This window comes from Electrona antarctica (assembly GCF_951216825.1).
Source record: "Electrona antarctica genome assembly, chromosome: 17".
Lineage (NCBI taxonomy): Eukaryota > Metazoa > Chordata > Actinopteri > Myctophiformes > Myctophidae > Electrona > Electrona antarctica.
Window position 1 is genome coordinate 20,824,310 of NC_136798.1, and position 19,076 is coordinate 20,843,385.

The 19,076-nt window shown below is 44.5% G+C and overlaps 1 protein-coding gene across 3 annotated transcripts in view; it reads right to left on the reverse strand.

Annotated features, from left to right (window-relative positions):
* The window catches only part of pex7 (peroxisomal biogenesis factor 7), a 103,718-nt gene that overhangs the window by 47,914 nt on the left and 36,728 nt on the right, over positions 1–19,076 (reverse strand). For all 3 annotated transcript variants that reach the window (XR_013792016.1, XM_079525490.1, XM_079525489.1), the window contains exons 7-8: positions 814–920; positions 64–177 (exon numbers count right to left, since the gene is read on the reverse strand). Coding sequence is in view for 2 of the 3 variants with exons in the window: in XM_079525490.1 (XP_079381616.1) it covers positions 64–177; positions 814–920 (221 nt within the window). In the remaining variant the exon portion in view is untranslated. The remainder of the gene's footprint in view (positions 1–63; positions 178–813; positions 921–19,076) is intronic.

The window sequence follows — 19,076 nt, forward strand, 5'->3', positions numbered from 1 at the left end:
TGCGTGCGTGCGTGCGTGCGTGCGTGCGTGCGTGCGTGCGTGCGTGCGTGCGTGCGTGCGTACCTTGACTCTGCGGATGGCATAGGAGTGTCCCAGCAGGTGACAGACAGGCTGTCTGACATTCCTGAGGTCCCAGACACACAGACTGCAGTCCACCGCTCCTGTTACTAGGATGTTCTGACCAGAGAGAGACACACAGACCACCATGACGTGTATAGTTAACTTTACTTTACTTTATTTATTTAGACAGGACAATGCATATTAATGCATTGCAGACACATAATGCAGACACAGAGACCACCTTGAGTTGTTAGGTGTATAGAGGGTATACATACACATGCAGAAAGTGAGTGGCAAATCGAGCGTCAAAGTTAATTTAATGTTGTCTAATGTCATTTAATACAATCAGATAGGACTTTTCTGTTTGGATGTATTGGCTGTCAAGGCCAGAAAGTAGTTTTTTGCCACTCAGTAAGGTGTTCCAAACTTCCACATAACTGCCGGGTATGATGATGATGTCACGCGCCCGCATACCCTCTATACAGGCTATCTGCACATTTCTAAAGTTACAATTTAATAACTCTTAATAACCATACCAATGGTCGAGACGCAACAAAAGGGTTTTAGTGTTCGTCCCAGAGGTGTGGTATGTCCTGTTGCACGTCGGCGCATGGTGCCGCAAGTTGACCCAAGTGGTTGAATTGGTTCAATTCAATGGCTGCTTGCGTTTACAAGGTGTTGCATGGCGACCCATTGGTGTGGTTTGGGCTTTAAACACAGGACAGACCAATACGGCCTCTACAGTTTTTTTACCTGGTCGTACTTGCACCAATCGCAGCTGAGGATCTCAGCCTTGTGAGCCGGGATGACCAATCGGCACGCGGCACTCTTCACGTCCCACACTCGAAGCGTTCCGTCACCTAGCAACACAGAAAATACATATATAAGACGAGGAGTTTTTCTTCTTTTTGGGACAAGATAGCACAACCTCATAGACTACTTATTAGCAGTGGCGTAAAGTAACTAAGTACATTTACTTATTGGATCTTGTTTAGTCGATACACTTAATTGTTTTAGCTCATGCTCATTTGATTTAGCTATTTTGTCTCATCTGTTTAAGGAAATAGGTAGCTGATATATTGCACTTTTACCTTAGCGCTAGGTATACTCTTGGTTGCTTGTTTTTGCAGAAAATGCACTAAAGACTTCTGGTGATTAGTAGTTTTTGTTCCCTACCTATGTTGAATACACTTATTGTAAGTCGCTTTGGATAAAAGCGTCTGCTAAATGACTGTAATGTAATGTAATGTAATGTAAGTGCATTTTGAGGTATTTGTACTTGACTTAAGTTTTTCCAATTTCCAATACCCTTACTTCTACACCACTACATCTCAGAGACAAATGTACTTTTACTCCACTACAATTATTTGAAAACTTCTGTTACTAGTTACTTTGATTATTATTACAAAACATACATTAAACACTTACAGTATATACCCAATATACATTCCGGCCGATCTACAAGCTCACAATGCGTCGCATTGCATCGCATTGTGAGCTTGTAGATCTGCTAATTTCAAAATATTTGTATACATTTGAAAACATGAAATGGGATATTCTGCATAATGAGTACTTTCTACTTTGGTACTTTAAGTACATTGTTAATTCCAATACCTTTGTACTTTTACTCAAGTACATTTTGAATTCCAAACTTTTACTTCTACATTGCATTATTGATACTTTTACTTAGGTAACAAATGTGAGTACTTTTTCCACCACTGTTAGGGCCGATTCATACTAGGACGGTACCCGCCCCCCCCCGAACCTCAAATGACGTCACATTGTAGGCTCTACAGAGCCGAACCGACTTTTATTTGGCTCTAAAATAGGAGTATGAATCGCGCCTTAGTCGTCACACTGACATCATAGTAGTCACATCAACATTAAAAAATGACTGCAATGAACGAAATTTAATTCCATCAAACTTCCGGCTGCAGTTTGCACATCAGATCACATTAGAATGTCCAGTGATGCAAATAGCCTGCATCTTTAGACTCACTGAATTGAGAACGGACGGACGCAATCATGCCCCCTCCGTTCGTCCTGGGGATACTGATTCATAAATAAATGAAAAACATAATTGAAAAGACACCATCTCCTCACATCAGGTCAATATCAGTCACCAGAAAAAAGGACGGGTGTTTTCGATGAATCTATCATGGTTAAAATGGAGTTTGAAGTTACAATGGGTTTTATAGGAAGGGAACAGGGCAGCTAAAATGAATATCAAATATCTAAATACGGAAATCAAGCAACTTAAAAACTGCCCGGTGTGTTCACAAAAGCCTGAGTACTCAATAAAATCACCCACATTTTCTTTGAAAGTGAAATCTCCCTTTAAGGACGTAAATGAGCATTCTTGCTAATTCTTGGCATGTTGAATCACATCATAAGATTATTTTCATATGGATGTTCATTAATGTTCTCCATCACTATCCAATAAACTAATACTATCGCAGACCCCGTACTGCACTTTACTGAGGCCCTGCGAGCTGTTCTGCATGTCAAGAGTGATGCTTATTGTTCTGCTTGAACGCACAGAGCACATGACTCACGGGCAAAGGCAAAGTTCATATTTTGGGCCCTGGGTTTTAGGAGCTCTGGTTGATTCATTCCGCAAAGAGGGAGGGATGGGGATGCATATTGGGTAAGTAATGTGAGAATGAGGGAGAGAGAGATACAGAGAGACAGAGAGATTCTAAATTAATCAGAGAGGAGGAGAGACAGAGTTACAGCAGAATGAGACTAGAGCAGGAGCAGCTTGAGACACTGGGAACTCCCTGTACACTTTGTTGACCGGGTCCCCCAGGGGTCTGCACTTGCCTTGTCCCCCACTTCCCACTCCCCCCCCCCCCCCCCCCCCCCCCACACACACACACACACACACACACACCAAATCTATTCAGCAAACTCTTATTATGACATGTCTCGAATAGGGACGTCAGGACATGGACAGGGTTCATGTGGATAAGCATTCCCGTGCCCACTGTAGGGTCTACTCTAGACTCTAAGCCAGTAAGTAGTTCTCAAAACTTTTTCATGTCAAGGACCTCTAAATTGAGATGCATTTGGCCCCCGTCGGACCCCTGTCTGAAAAGGTTTGGTACCAGGGACCCCCAGAAGAGAAGATTTGTGTTAAAAATCTAGGGCCTAGGGGGTCCCCCCGGAATCCCCCTTTGAGAACCAATGCTCTCTAAGCCGTGTAGCCACCATCTTCTTGCTCCGTGAGTCAAGACAAACATGTTGATGTCCTCACAAGTACAGTAATACAAACGTGTGTGCGTGCGTGCGTGCGTGCGTGCGTGCGTGCGTGCGTGCGTGCGTGTGTGTGCACGCGCGTGTGCGTGCGTGTGCTCTTGAAGGGGCAGAGGGTGTGACAACAGAAAGCGACACTCATCAAGCAGAACATTGAGACCTTTAACTCCTCTCCTCCCTCCTCGCTTCATTTCTCTCTCTCTCTCTCATGTAAGACGTACTCTCTTACTCTTAAGTACCAACTAACGATTACTGTTTGTGGAGTAAAAAAGTACAATAATGTCCTCTGTGATGTAGTATAGTAGATGTACATTTAGTATAGTAGAAGTATAAAGTATTAAAACATATACATATGGCAATATTCAAGTAAAGTAAATGCCAAACATTAAATTAGGTACCAAACAATGGGCACTGCTGTATGAAATAAAAAAGTACTAAGCAAAACTTAAGTACAGTACTTTATTTCCTTCCTGTTATTCCTTCTTAAGGTGGTTGCACACTGGATGTGTTTTTCGGATTTTTAGCTGCGTTTTTCCGTTGGTTTTCCGAAAAACGCGTCCAGTGTGCAACAACCTTTACTACCCTTTTGATTCTTAATGGATCAAGAGTCACAGGTTAGACTCTAACCTGTGATTCCGCCTGTGTTACACAACAAATCCTATTAAATGTACTATTTAATGGACCAGCAGTGGTTCCCTATGGAGACTCGGTCGTGTCTCCATAGGGAACCACTGCTGGTCATCAAATAATTGGCGTAGGAATGTGACAAAAAACAAAAAGAAGTCTCCATGGGGTGAGCAATGGATAGAAAACGAGAATGACTTAGTATGGATTTTTTTATGCCGTTCAGACTATGGGTTTTATGGGTGTGTCTCCCATTGGCTTAGAAGCAGGTAATCATGAAAAAGTGTCCACTATATGGTCATCACTACATAGACTATACGGTTGATAACAGATGTCAAAAGTCCTCTCATTCACTTATATCTCTCTCTCTCTCTCTGCCATTCCACTCAGACAGGCAGCAGTGATCATCCAGATACATTTCAAACATATTTGAAAATGACAGGGAGGACGGCCCCAGTCGCCTGTGAGCAAATCAGAAGTGTTAAGATTGTATCTTCAAATCCCTCACACTCTCGAGGATAGCCTTGCGTGATATTCCCTCCCAGCTTGGGCTCACTTCACCCCTTCTTCCCTTTCATCCCTCCTTCCCTCTCATCCCTCCTTCCATCTCATCCCTCCTTTCCTCTCATCCCTCCTTCTCTCTCACCCATTCTTCCATCTCATCCCTCCTTTCCTCTCATCCCTCCTTCTCTTTCACCCATTCTTCCCTCTCATCCCTCCTTCTCTCTCATCCCTCCTTTCCTCTCATCCCTCCTTCTCTCTCACCCATTCTTCCCTCTCATCCCTCCTTCTCTCTCATCCCTCCTTCTCTCTCACCCATTCTTCCATCTCATCCCTCCTTTCCTCTCATCCCTCCTTCTCTCTCACCCATTCTTCCCTCTCATCCCTCCTTCTCTCTCATCCCTCCTTTCCTCTCATCCCTCCTCTCTCACCCATTCTTCCCTCTCATCCCTCCTTCTCTCTCATCCCTCCTTTCCTCTCATCCCTCCTCTCTCACCCATTCTTCCCTCTCATCCCTCCTTCTCTCTCATCCCTCCTTTCCTCTCATCCCTCCTTCTCTCTCACCCATTCTTCCCTTTCATCCCTCATTTCCTCTCATCCCCCTTTCCTCTCATCCCTCATTTCCTCTCATCTCTCCTTCCCTCTCATCTTTCATTAACTCGTACTCGTATCCTCCCCACTCATCATTGACTTCATTCTCTATAGAACAGTCCATAATAATGCTCAGGTCATCTTTCTCAGTCCGTCTACGCAGCACATTCACAAAGTGTTCATCTCACTCGGACCGATAAGGTTGAATTAACACTCCTGGTTTCACTGTGTGCATACAGTGCTTCTTTGTCCTTGGCTGGTTCTTATCTCATCTTCCGTAGCTTTTTTAATCTTCTCACTTTCCTCTGTCTGCGTGTGTGTGTGCGTGCGCGTGCGTGCGTGCGTGCGTGCCAGTGGGTGTGTCGGTGGGTGGGATAGTGTGTGTGTGTGCGTGTGTGTGTGTGTGTGTGTGGGGTAGTGTGTGTGTGGAGATGGGTGTGTTTCCTGAGAATTTAATTCAAGCTTTATTACTGTACATAAGTATGAATGCTGCTTCAGCAGGCTGCTGACACACACACACACACACACACACACACACACACACACACACACACACACACACACACACACACACACACACACACACACACACACACACACACACACACACACACACACACACACACATTAGTCCTGTACTCAGCCAATTTTAAACCTCTCTCAAAATGAAAGGTGCAGCCAACTTTAAATTGTTTTGACCCTTTGCACAAACAGGGACTCCCTCTGACAGATTCAAGAACATCCACTACACACGCGCGCACACACACACACACACACACACACACACACACACACACACACACACACACACACACACACACACACACACACACACACACACACACACACACACACACACACACACACACAGAGAGCGAGAGAGAGAGAGCAAGAAAGAGAGAGAGAGAGGGAGATAGAGAGAGATCACCCATTCAAGTCACAATTAATTAGGGATGTACCGATCACATTTCTTTTGCTCAATTCTGATCGTATGATTTTGATTTTTCCAGATCCGATATTTATATTTTTATATAACACATTTATTCCATATCACAATAGTACAATATCCCAAATCACAGACAATGTCATGTCTAATATCATGATTTGGATAGAATATTGATGCTATAGGGATGTCAAGATCACGTCTTTTGCTATGATGCTCCGATCATTTGAAAATGACGTCATCGGCCCAGATTTCCGTTCACATGATCGGATCAGGACAACCCTAATTGACATTATTTCAGGGCACAATACAGACAGAAAAGGTTCAGCAAGGCCCATCTCAAGTTTTAGCACCGCTAAGCTACACCAATCAATGAACAGAAGTACTGAAATCTGAATAAAGACACAGACTACATCGCTTTCCAGCTCGTGAAAGGCTCGCAAATTAATCACCAGCATGGAATGCAGTGTCACTGTGGTGCTAGGTTTTGCTGGGCAGGCCAAGAAATTACAACAAAAAGAAAAAGATTTACCGGTATCTCCAGCGGTCGGTGCATTTGAGTTAAGACAACCATCTCTTCAGATTAGCTTGGCTGGGAACCCATCCAATGGGCTTTCCTCCCCTTACAGCCTTTTTAAAAGGACAACTTTCTTTGTTTTGTTTTTCAACCAAGGTTCATGTTTTAGGTTGTTATTAGAGAAAGTAAAAGATGAGTGTTATTTAGATAATTACATTTTTTTCATTTGCTGCTTCTTTCGTTTTAGCCATTTTTGACAGGGGGGTGGGGGCATTCGAACACATGGCTAAATATGTCTATTGTTATTTAATAGTCCTACTACACCCCAGGAAATGACATCTGGCCACAAAAGATCACAGGATCTACTGAGTAGGATGCCATACTGTGTGTCGTAGGCTCAATATGTCAGTCTGTCACCTCCTCCTTTAATTATACACTACTCTCTAAAGAAGTTTAGGAGTCTTTAATAATGATGAAGTGCCACTTGTTGCGACGGGTTGTGTTTACACAGCATGGCCAATCAGAGAGGGATTTCAGAGGTGTTTGGCTTGTGAGACTCTTCCTCAGCCAACGTCTGTTCAAAGCTATATCGCTGCTTGCTTTCACTGCCGGCAGAACGGAACCTCAATCAGGTGGAAATGTGGAAACCTTTCACTGCCGGCAGAACGGAACCTCAATCGGGTAGAAATGTGGAAACCTTTCACTGCTGGCAGAATGAAGCCTCGATCGGGTAGAAATGTGGAAACCTTTCACTGCTGGCAGAATGAAGCCTCGATCGGGTAGAAATGTGGAAACCTTTCACTGCTGGCAGAATGAAGCCTCGATCGGGTAGAAATGTGGAAACCTTTCACTGCTGGCAGAATGAAGCCTCGATCGGGTAGAAATGTGGAAATAACAAATTATATGCAACACCCACCGTGAACGTCTGGCCCGACTAAACATCGGAACCAATCACACTAACCAGACTTTCTTCGGATACGACAGAGCATCTCCGAGGCGCAAGACCAGCTGGGAGAGACCCATCCCAAAGATCTGAATGACGTCACGTCAGTTAGTTATTGTCTACAAATCTGAAATTAAGCTTGGCTGTTCTGACAGTTGGTATGCGCTAGTCTTCTAAGCTTCCATTTAACTCTGAGTGTACAAATGCAACCAAATGGACCATCAAAGAGTCCATCAACCATTTAGCCTGGGCCTCCCCTTCCTCCTGGAATCCGCGGTCGGACCCCACGCTGAGGGCCAGTGATTTGATTTGATTGCGCTAGTCAGCTCTGTGAGTCCCATATCTAATTAAACTATGCCTCCTGGTCATTTAGGTTTTACCGGATGCCTTCCCGACTTCCCTTCGTGGTCTGGCTGCGGTTTGACAGGGTGGAACGGCAAGTCAAGACGTCATGGAGCTTTCCGTGTTGCGTTTGTCACGCGACAAACGCAACACGGAAAGTTCCATGACGTCTTGACGGACGCGTGTCCATAAAGCTATCAAAGGCGTCATGGCTTTATTATTAGCCATGACGAATGGCTTCCTGGCCCTGCCGTTCAGCTCACACGCACACGCGCGTGCACACACACACGCGCGCACACACACACACACACACACACACACACACACACACACCGGCCTGTATGTCTGGGAGGAAAACACTCCACTGATTGGCTCGTATTGATTTGAGTTCGGCCAATAGAGCACTGCGCCCATCAACCACTGGGCCGTAACTCACAGTCGGACAAGGGGAAGGCTGACTGCAGGCAGGCGTGCACACACACACACACACACACACACACACACACACACACACACACACACACACACACACACACACACACACACACACCATTTTTTATCATGCAAAGACAGACAGATGCACACAACCCCTTTCATTTAAAATACAGACACACACACACACGCACACACACACACGCACACACACACACACACACACACACACACACACACACACACACACACACACACACACACACACACACACACACACACACACACACACACACACACACACACACACACACACACACACACACACACACACACACACACACACACACACACACACAAAATATTGTGAGTTTTGGACCATTCCCTTACTATCATTTTGTTGCCAGAGAGGCAATTGTCTCTTCTTCTCTTTTCTCTTACAAGACGAGAGGTTTTCATTGTGAGCCACTCTGGGTTACCTGCATAGTCGGCAGTTCTTTTCTCCTCTCTCCTCTGTAAACAGCTAAACAGAACAGTTCTTTTCTCCTCTCTCCTCTGTAAACAGCTAAACAGAACAGTTATTTTCTCCTCTCTCCTCTGTAAACAGCTAAACAGAACAGTTATTTTCTCCTCTCTCCTCTGTAAACAGCTAAACAGAACAGTTCTTTTCTCCTCTCTCCTCTGTAAACAGCTAAACAGAACAGTTCTTTTCTCCTCTCTCCTCCGTAAACAGCTAAACAGAACAGTTATTTTCTCCTCTCTCCTCTGTAAACAGCTAAACAGAACAGTTATTTTCTCCTCTCTCCTCTGTAAACAGCTAAACAGAACAGTTCTTTTCTCCTCTCTCCTCTGTAAACAGCTAAACAGAACAGTTCTTTTCTCCTCTCTCCTCCGTAAACAGCTAAACAGAACAGTTCTTTTCTCCTCCCTCCTCTGTAAACAGCTAAATGGAACAGTTCTTTTCTCCTCTCTCCTCTGTAAACAGCTAAACAGAACAGTTATTTTCTCCTCCCTCCTCTGTAAACAGCTAAACAGAACAGTTATTTTCTCCTCTCTCCTCCGTAAACAGCTAAACAGAACAGTTATTTTCTCCTCTCTCCTCTGTAAACAGCTAAATGGAACAGTTCTTTTCTCTTCTCTCCTCTGTAAACAGCTAAACAGAACAGTTATTTTCTCCTCTCTCCTCTGTAAACAGCTAAACAGAACAGTTATTTTCTCCTCTCTCCTCTGTAAACAGCTAAACAGATAAATGAGGATTTGACTGTGCAGAAGCTTTATTGTGCCGTACTTAAATACAACCTCACGCTCGTTCTTTTGAACCATTCATTGATTTGTACGTTATCTCCTCTCTCTCTCTCTCTCTCTCTCTCTCTCTCTCTCTCTCTCTATTTGTCAGGTGAGACATTATGTATGAGCTCCGGTTGTCTTTGTCTTTTCAACTCAGTTTGTGCTGCTATGCTTCTCCCCTCTTCCATTCGTCCTCTGGCTGTTCCTTGCATTGTCGTTGCTGCTGTACATAAATCCTGCATTCAAGATTTTACTTGAGTAAAAGTACAAACGTATTAGCATCAAAATATGCTTACAGTAAAAGTACCCCGGGCTGGACCCCACGCTGAGAGCCAGTGATTTGATTTGATTGCGCCAGTCAGCTCTGTGAGTTCCCACATCTAATTAAACTATGGCTCCTGGTCATTTGGGTTTTACCGGATTCCTTCCCGACTTCCCTCGCGGTTTGACTGCGTTTCCGCCCGACTGCACAGAAGGCACAGTCTGGCAGTGTGCCGCGGGTTCGACTCCCGATGCCGACGGCCTTTACTGCGTGTCACCCCCTCATCTCTCTCCCCATTTCCTGTCAGCCTACTGTATACCTAATCCCTCTATAAAAAATAAAATAAAGGCGAAAGCCACAAAAAAGGGTTTAAAGACGGAACCGAAGTGGATGGCGGGGAAATCCGGAAAATGGCGAGAAAAGCCGAAACAAGCGTTGCCTAGCAACCGGGCTGCTGCTAGAAAATGGACATTAGCGAGACCATTCTTTAATCGATATTAAACGCCTTAAGACGTCTGCAGACTGGCCTGGGCCGTAGCTCAGCGGTCCAGGCACCATGGCCGGTAGCCCACGTCTGGCAGTGTGCCGCGGGTTCAACTCCCGATCCCGACGGCCTTTACTGCATGTCACTCCCCCACCTCTCTCCCCATTTCCTGTCAGCCTACTGTCTGTCCGTCTATAAAAAATATAAAATAAAAGGCAAAAGCCACAAAAAAAACATTTTAAAAAGACGTCTGCAGACGTTTTAGGCAGCCAGCGGTTTTAGACGTGTACAGATGTTTTGGGCATCTGACTTGTTAATAAACTATAGTCAAGCCAAATTGTTTGCGGGGATAATCCATGGTGAAGGTGTGCAGGGTTTATCGGGAGGATTATCCCGATGCAATTTAAAGGCATGGTACACAGCTGTGTTGATGATATGCAGTTCTGTGTGCGATTGTGTCAGGGAGAGAGAGCGATGAACCCTTGGCCACGTTCGGCGTGTTAATTCATTCACAAAAGGGTCGGGTCGGAGGCTTTTGCAACGGATAATCCTGTGCAAATGACACAAAAACAAACTGTTAAAGCACCCGCAGAGGGTGAAATGCACAATGAACTGCACTGGCAAGAAAACAGAATCTCAGTGCTACGTATTTAAATGAGGTAATATGCATATTTGGTGCCAAATCGGTGCTTCCTATGCAAATGAATCGCATTGCAAAAACAAAAGTACTGTTAAAAGCAGAAGGAGGAGAGGACACTGGAGCAGCACGGACATTGTTAGCCTTTTATAGTATAGTATACAAAAACCACTAACGTTTCGACCTATGCGGTCTTCATCAGAGTCACTGTTAAAAGCACTTTTATTGTGATTATAATCAGAAGACTATCTATAAATGTACTGAAACCCAGGATCCGTCTCAAAACATTACAATTGGCCAAGACCGCTGGTGGACTAGCTCTTCCTAATTTAAAATACTATTTCTGGGCAGCCCAACTCAGACCTTTAACTACGTGGATAGAAAATGATGAATCAACCAGGTGGTTAAAAATTTAGAAAACTCTATGCACACAGTCACAACTAGCGGTCCTTCCCTTCTCAGGGAATAAAATAAATGGAGATGCTATGGGAGTTTGGTCTAGGTTCACAAGTAAAATATGGAAGGAAGTCCAGAAAGAATTTAAACTGCCTCTACTATCGTCAGGCCTGTCTTCAATTGGGTGCATGGGAGGTTTTGTGCCTTCAAGGCTAGACGCTGGGTTCCAGGGGTGGAGTTTGCGACGCCTGAGGTTTGTCCACCAGTTATTTTCTTCCAATCAGTTAAAGTCATTTGAACAACTCAGAAACGAGTTTAATCTGCCCAGAACTGATTTTTATAGGTACCTCCAACTAAGACACTATTTACAAAGACACGATGACTGGGACAAAATTCGAACCCCTTCGAGTTTGGAATCTCTTTTTATGGACATACAAAGGCATGGTTCATTCACCAAAGTAATTTCTATCTTATATCGTACTCTGCTAGAAATGGTTCCCAATAATTCTCTTTATATAAAAGCCAAGTGGGAGGCAGAAATACAACAAGAGATTTCACAAGAAGAATGGCTAGACGCCTGCACTGAAGTGCATAAAGTAACAAACTCTAATTCTTGGAGAGAATATCAATGGAAAATTGTAAGCAGATTTTTTAAGACTCCATTATTGACTGGTAGAGCGGGCACTACTCCTACAATGAGTGCTGGCGGGAATGTGGTGAACAGATCGGTAATCATACGCATATCTTTTGGACGTGTCCTAAATTACAGCAATTCTGGAATAATGTTTTTAATGACATTAACAGAGTGTTTGACACTCAGATACCACAAGATTTCAAGACAGCTATTCTAGGAGTAGTGCCGACTGGGTTTGAAGGTAGGAAAAAGGTGTACCTCCTCCAGATATTGTTAGCAGCGGCCAAAAAGACTATCACAATAAATTGGCTAGGAAAACACCCTCCAACCCACGAACAATGGCTAAATAAAGTAAAAGAAATTAGAGACATGGAAGAAATTACTTATTTGGTGAGGCTACAAAATGAGCAATTTGTTAAGAAATGGACGCCCTTCGCGCGCATCGAGATTTAACATTACAAAGATTGATGGACACCCCCCCCCCCCCTTCCCCCTCTTTCCTTTTATTTACTTTATTATTTTTATTCTATTTTATTTTATTTCATGTCTGTTGAGTTACTCGATCAAGATGTTGTCTTTCGTGTTTACGTTTCCTCATTATTATTGTTGTTAGTATTATTTATGATTATTATTTTTCAAATGTGTTATGTATGTTGCTGCTGTCTCCTTGGGGAGACAATTTTGTATTGAAGAACTGAATGATGATGTATGATGCATATGTATAAAATGTATTGTCTACCCCAGCAATGACAATAAAAAACAATAAGTTGAAAAAAAAAAAAAATGTACTGAAACATTTTGGTTCATTATATTATTTTGAACCGAATCTATGCGGGATTCCGTTCTCCAAAATCTGGCTGTGCCAGAACGTGAAAATCTGTCTTTCTTTAATGTCATTTAATCCAATAATTAAAAATATTATTATTATTACGTATTTAGGCTACTTTTTTGCTTTTACTCACATTAGACAGACGGACGGATCTGATGTGCGCGCATGCATGCTTATTTGTCCTTTTTCTGCTGCAAATGAGACAATCTGGCATCTTTAGGATTTTATAAAACCTCAAAACAAGCTAAGCTAGCACTGATGCTACCGCTGGGGGCTACTGCTCCTCCATGACTAGCAATACCAACAGCTGTATGGGGGCTAGACCACGTGGTTAGTCAGGGAGCCCTTCTTCAACTTTGGCTTTTCACGCATTCTTCTGGCACTGGTGCCACATTCTGGCCTGGTGTCGTAGCAATCAGTGGGTTAATGGGTTCAGCAGCATCAGAACAACTCTACTGCTCCTTAGTTAAAGCCAACCTGACCAAAGTGGTTTGAATAGGGTTTTTTAGCTACCTCCACCATCTGTTTTTACTAACCACTGCATGGTGGTCACCCACTAGTATTTAAAACACCTATACAGGCAGCATAAGCAAAACAGTGAACGCCCACATAGTACAGCACACAAATGCACACGCCAATATACGCACACGTCACACATACACACACAAATCGAAGCTCTTCCACTTAAGGCAGGTTGACAGGGCACCTGTTACGAAGAGAACATTCACACTAAATCCAGCCAACTCCATTACACAGAGATTAAAGATGAGATGATTTTAATTAAAACTTTAACAGTATTTTCTGCTTTTCCGCATTGAATTCAGTGAAAGATGAGAGAAGGGAGGGATATAGAAAGAGGCAGAAAGAGAGGCCAGGTGAATCCAAGCCATGTATGTGGGAGAGATAAGGTACTTGTGCTTGAAAGCGTGTGGGTGACAGCAGAACTGACTGGGAGAAATGTTTTAACCACTTCAACCCTACATACTTTGTTGACCAGGGTCCCCCACTGGGTTCCATACTCTGTCCCCTACTTTTTATCCCCTAATTTGGGTTTCAGGGGGAGACATCAAATTTCTCTTTTGGGTCACGGCACAGGCAAAAAAAGGTTTGGGAAGCACTGCCCTCTAGGACCCACAGTGGTCAGGAGGTAGTGTTAGGCTTGGGATCTTGGAAACAGAAGCTTCCTGATTCCTCTTGGCCGCATATCCTCAAGCAAGACACATGAACCCCAAACTTCTCCTCCAGACAAGCAGGTTGGTGCCTGGCATATTTTGCCTTCGGTAGAAGAAAGACCTTCCTCAGGCTTGAGGAAGGTGAGGTCGCAAGACCAAAACGTTGCTCTGCTATTTAAATAAATGCTCGTGAACCTAGCAAGTGGCGGTGCCCTCCTTTCTTCTACGTCGTATGCCTCGTCACCATCGCACCTGCTCCAAATTGCTAACCGGGTGTGCGGAAGCCTCCTCTCCATAAGCCTATGCCATATAGGTGAAATGTGTGTCAATGGATGAACACGAAATACATACATTGTAAAGCACTTTGGAGAAAGGCACCATGAAAATGCAGTCCATTTACACCACATTTATTCACCGAAAATAGCCGATCTGCTAGCTCGAAACCCGCCAAATCGCCAATCTACGAGATCGTGAGGCACATAAGCTTGTGGTTCAGCTATTTTCCAGCATTTTTGAACTGCTATTTTTCAGCGTGTTTGAATGTGACATGCCCAAAAAAAAGGCACACCGGGTTCAAAGTGGTTACCCACTTAAACCCTCTATATACTGACCGGTATTACAACTGTCCTCCTGTTACCTACTGTATACTGACCTGAGTTGGCTCTGTACTTGGTCTGCTCTCCCCTCCCCACCCCTACACCATATCTCTGTACTTGGTCTGCTCTCCCCTCCCCACCCCTACACCATGTCTCTGTACATGGTCTGCTCTCCCCTGCCCACCCCTACACCATATCTCTGTACTTGGTCTGCTCTCCCCTCCCCACCCCTACACCATGTCTCTGTACATGGTCTGCTCCCCCCTGCCCACCCCTACACCATATCTCTGTACTTGGTCTGCTCTCCCCTGCCCACCCCTACACCATATCTCTGTACTTGGTCTGCTCTCCCCTCCCCACCCCTACACCATATCTCTGTACTTGGTCTGCTCTCCCCTGCCCACCCCTACACCATATCTCTGTACATGGTCTGCTCTCTCCTCCCCACCCCTACACCATATGTCTTTGCCAAAAATAGCCCCCCAGAATTGTGACGCTAGGGTTCAAACGGTTAACGGAACGACAGTTAGAAAGTAGCCTGAAATAGCGTGTGTCAAACAGGACAAACCCAGTCAGCTGTCTACCTGAGGGACGCTGGAATAAATAAAAAAAACAAGGGCTGGTCCTAACAGCTCTGCACACAGCACACCACTATATACAGACCTGAGGTCTCTCTCTCTCTCTCTCGCACGCACGCACGCACGCACGCACGCACGCACGCAACTGCACACAAAGTTATAAACACTCCTCTCCATCACTGTCAGCCATGTCTGTGTTCCTCAGCGTGATACTGCATGGATGTAGTGTGGAGGATGTGGAGGTTGTCACATATAGAGACACTAATGTGACACATATAATGATTTACCACATGGCTTAAACATTCTAATCTGACATTATGTCACTGACGTTTATGTGAAAAATCTCTCAAGACAGATCTTGCAAATATATACTGTAACCTATGTATGTAGTATGCACACACACGCACGCACGCACGCACGCACGCACGCAAGCACGTGCGCGCGCACGCAAGCACGTGCGCGAGCACGCAGGGTGACCACATGCAAACTGTTAATTTTCATGACAGAAGTACATTTAATAGCAACTTATTTTAAGTTGCTATTAAATGCCTTGATGTCATTTTCAACGTCCTGTAGGCTTAATATATCACATTTTGTCAATAACCTGCAGTATAAGGGGATATTTCTCACGTCATTTTAACAGGCTTAAAAAACACATCTTGCAGGAAAAGAAAGAGACTTACAACGGCCTACTATCAGGATATAAGCTTACATTGTTGCATTGTTAAACGTCTCTTACTTGATTTTGTACTTGAAACTTGAATTCTTGTTGGAATGGACTCTTTTAGCAGGCTACAGAGGTATAGCTACAACTCCTGTAGTTCTCCTATTTCACTTTTGAACAATGCTGCTGTGGTTCCTTTGATCATCGTCTCTCGACCAAAATAAATGCGTTTGTGACTGCGATGCTTAATGAAAGCATGCCCTATAATATCATGTATTTACACTAGAATTTCGCCGCCCTTCGGGCGGCTCATCCTAGTTCCGTTGCAGCGCAATGGGAAGAAGGAAATTGCGAGATTTGACAGACTCCACTTCATGTTTCAGCTGTGTTTGTAAACCCAGTATTGTGCCCTTCACATGTATTAACGGATGGGTATTATTATTATTTGTTGTATTTTATTTTCACATCAAAGCAAATTAAATTAAATTAAAATAAGCACACATGAAACTGCTTTTTACTGTTTTTGTTTACTTACAATAAGTTACTGTTTTTGGAAACCAAAAGATGTTGAGAATGGAGCAGAACATACTGTAGTATATTTTTGTGGGGACCTTGACTGCATTATAGTAGGCCTACAATCTTTTGGATTGCAGTGACCCCACATTGTTTCTTCGGGAACAATATTTGTAGTTACAATGAGGGCTACATGAGCCGAAGGGAGAGAAACACGTCGCCTCTCTCCAGTCCGTGCGTATGCTGCTGCTGGTGGCTGAATAACAACGGATCGCATCGCTGACTGACATAAACGCACAGTTACAATTCAGAGGCACTTCAATAAGAAAACTCAACTAATAACGCTTGTGTGTGTTAATCTGCCCGATGCTGACGTTAGTATATAATGTTTAGATTGTTTTCCTCTTGTACATGCGTTTGTGGGCACAGTGGCAGGGGGTGAAAAGCCGATTTGTCCCATGGTGTGCACTGCGCAACTGTGCAGTGTAAAACATGCTGAAATCAAACCACACACACACACACACACACACAGTCACTCAGTCACAAATCCTCCACAGTGTGATTACGTGTCTGCAGTGACACTGATGCGAGGTTACAATGAGTCCGTGGTGTGGTGAGACTGGGAAAGGAATAATGCGCGGAAGAGCTTGGCATCCGACTGCGCGCGTTGTGTCGATGAGATGGGCGCGTTGGGAAATACCGCACCGAAGCACACTCGCCTATTAGTTTGCATTGCATTTGCACAGTGCGCTCAGTGCGATATTTCCGAACGTGGCCGTTGTGTGTGTGTGGGTGTGTGTGTGTGGCTGGCTGGCCTGTGTTTTGCTGCGTGGGGATCGCCATGTGAGGGGGCTAGCCAATAAGGGCCCGGTGTTGCATGTGGAGAATTGTGTAGGTTAGTGTGTGTGGTGTAGCCGAACGGGGTGGTGAGAACATGAGGGGGATGTAGCACAGCAATCGGTGACCCCTACATTAAGCTGTGTTGCTCCCAGCATGCAGTGCAAATGCGTGTTGTAGCAACCGTAGCCAATGGGAAAACAGGATGCAGTGTTGCCAGGTCCGCGAATTGTAAGCGAGTTGTAAGTAGCGTGTTGAATGGCATTTTTTCTGGGCTTGTTTTCATAGACCTGGCAACAAATTAGGCGGGGGTGTCGGTGCTTGTGGCGTGTTTGTGTTTATTATTGATAGTGATATTGTTTGTGAGTCTGGACGGGAGGCGGCTTTAGTGGCAGTGCAATGACAATTTTTACGCGGGTGATGTTGAGTGTGGGCGTGCTGCGCGACATGAGGAGATAGCGGAGGGTCGACGCGGAGGGTAAGTCTGTGACGTGTTAGTGTGTTTAGTGGGTTGTTGCAGTGTGTGTTGCAGTGTGTCAGTGACGTAGTAGCTGGTGCCTTTTGTTCCTGGGTGGGAACAGCGTTTTGGGCACACCTTTTCAATTGTATAATAGACTAGAATTTCGCCGCCCTTCGGGCGGCTCATCCTAGTTCCGTTGCAGCGCAATGGGAAGAAGGAAATTGCGAGATTTGACAGACTCCACTTCATGTTTCAGCTGTGTTTTTAAACCCAGTATTGTGCCCTTCACATGTATTAACAGATGGGTATTATTATTATTTGTTGTATTTTATTTTCACATGAAAGCAAATTAAATTAATTTAAAATAAGCACACATGAAAGTGCTTTTTACTGTTTTGGTTTACTTACAATAAGTTAGTGTTTTTGGAAACCAAAAGATGTTGAGAATGGAGCAGAACATACTGTAGTATATTTTTGTGGGGACCTTGACTGCATTATAGTAGGCCTACAATCTTTTGGATTGCAGTGACCCCACATTGTTTCTTCGGGAACAATATTTGTAGTTACAATGAGGGCTACATGAGCCGAAGGGAGAGAAACACGTCGCCTCTCTCCAGTCCATGCGTATGTTGCTGCTGGTGGCTGAATAACAACGGATCGCATCGCTGACTGACATAAACGCGCAGTTACAAATCAGAGGCACTTCAAGAAGAAAACTCAACTAATAACGCTTGTGTGTGTTAATCTGCCCGATGCTGACGTTAGTATATAATGTTTAGATTGTTTTCCTCTTGTACATGCGTTTGTGGGCACAGTGGCAGGGGGTGAAAAGCCGATTTGTCCCATGGTGTGCACTGCGCAACTGTGCAGTGTAAAACATGCTGAAATCAAACCACACACACACACACACACACACACACACACACACACACACACACACAGTCACTCAGTCACAAATCCTCCACAGTGTGATGACGTGTCTGCAGTGACACTGATGCGAGGTTACAATGAGTCCGTGGTGTGGTGAGAGTGGGAAAGGAATAAATCGCGGAAGAGCTTGGCATCCGACTGCGCGCGTTGTGTCGATGAGATGGGCGCGTTGGGAAATACCGCACCGAAGCACACTCGCCTATTAGTTTGCATTGCATTTGCACAGTGCGCTCAGTGCGATATTTGCGAACGTGGCCGTTGTGTGTGTGTGGCTGGCTGCGTGGGGATCGCCATGTGAGGGGGCTAGCCAATAAGGGGCCTGTGTTGCATGTGGAGAATGGTGTAGGTTAGTGTGTGTGGTGTAGCCGAAGGGGGTGGTGATAACATGAGGGGGATGTAGCACAGCAATCGGTGACCCCTACATTAAGCTGTGTTGCTCCCATCATGCAGTGCAAATGCGTGTTGTAGCAACCGTAGCCAATGGGAAAACAGGATGCAGTGTTGCCAGGTCCGCGAATTGTAAGCGAGTTGTAAGTAGCGTGTTGAATGGCATTTTTTCTGGGCTAGTTTTCATAGACCTGGCAACAAA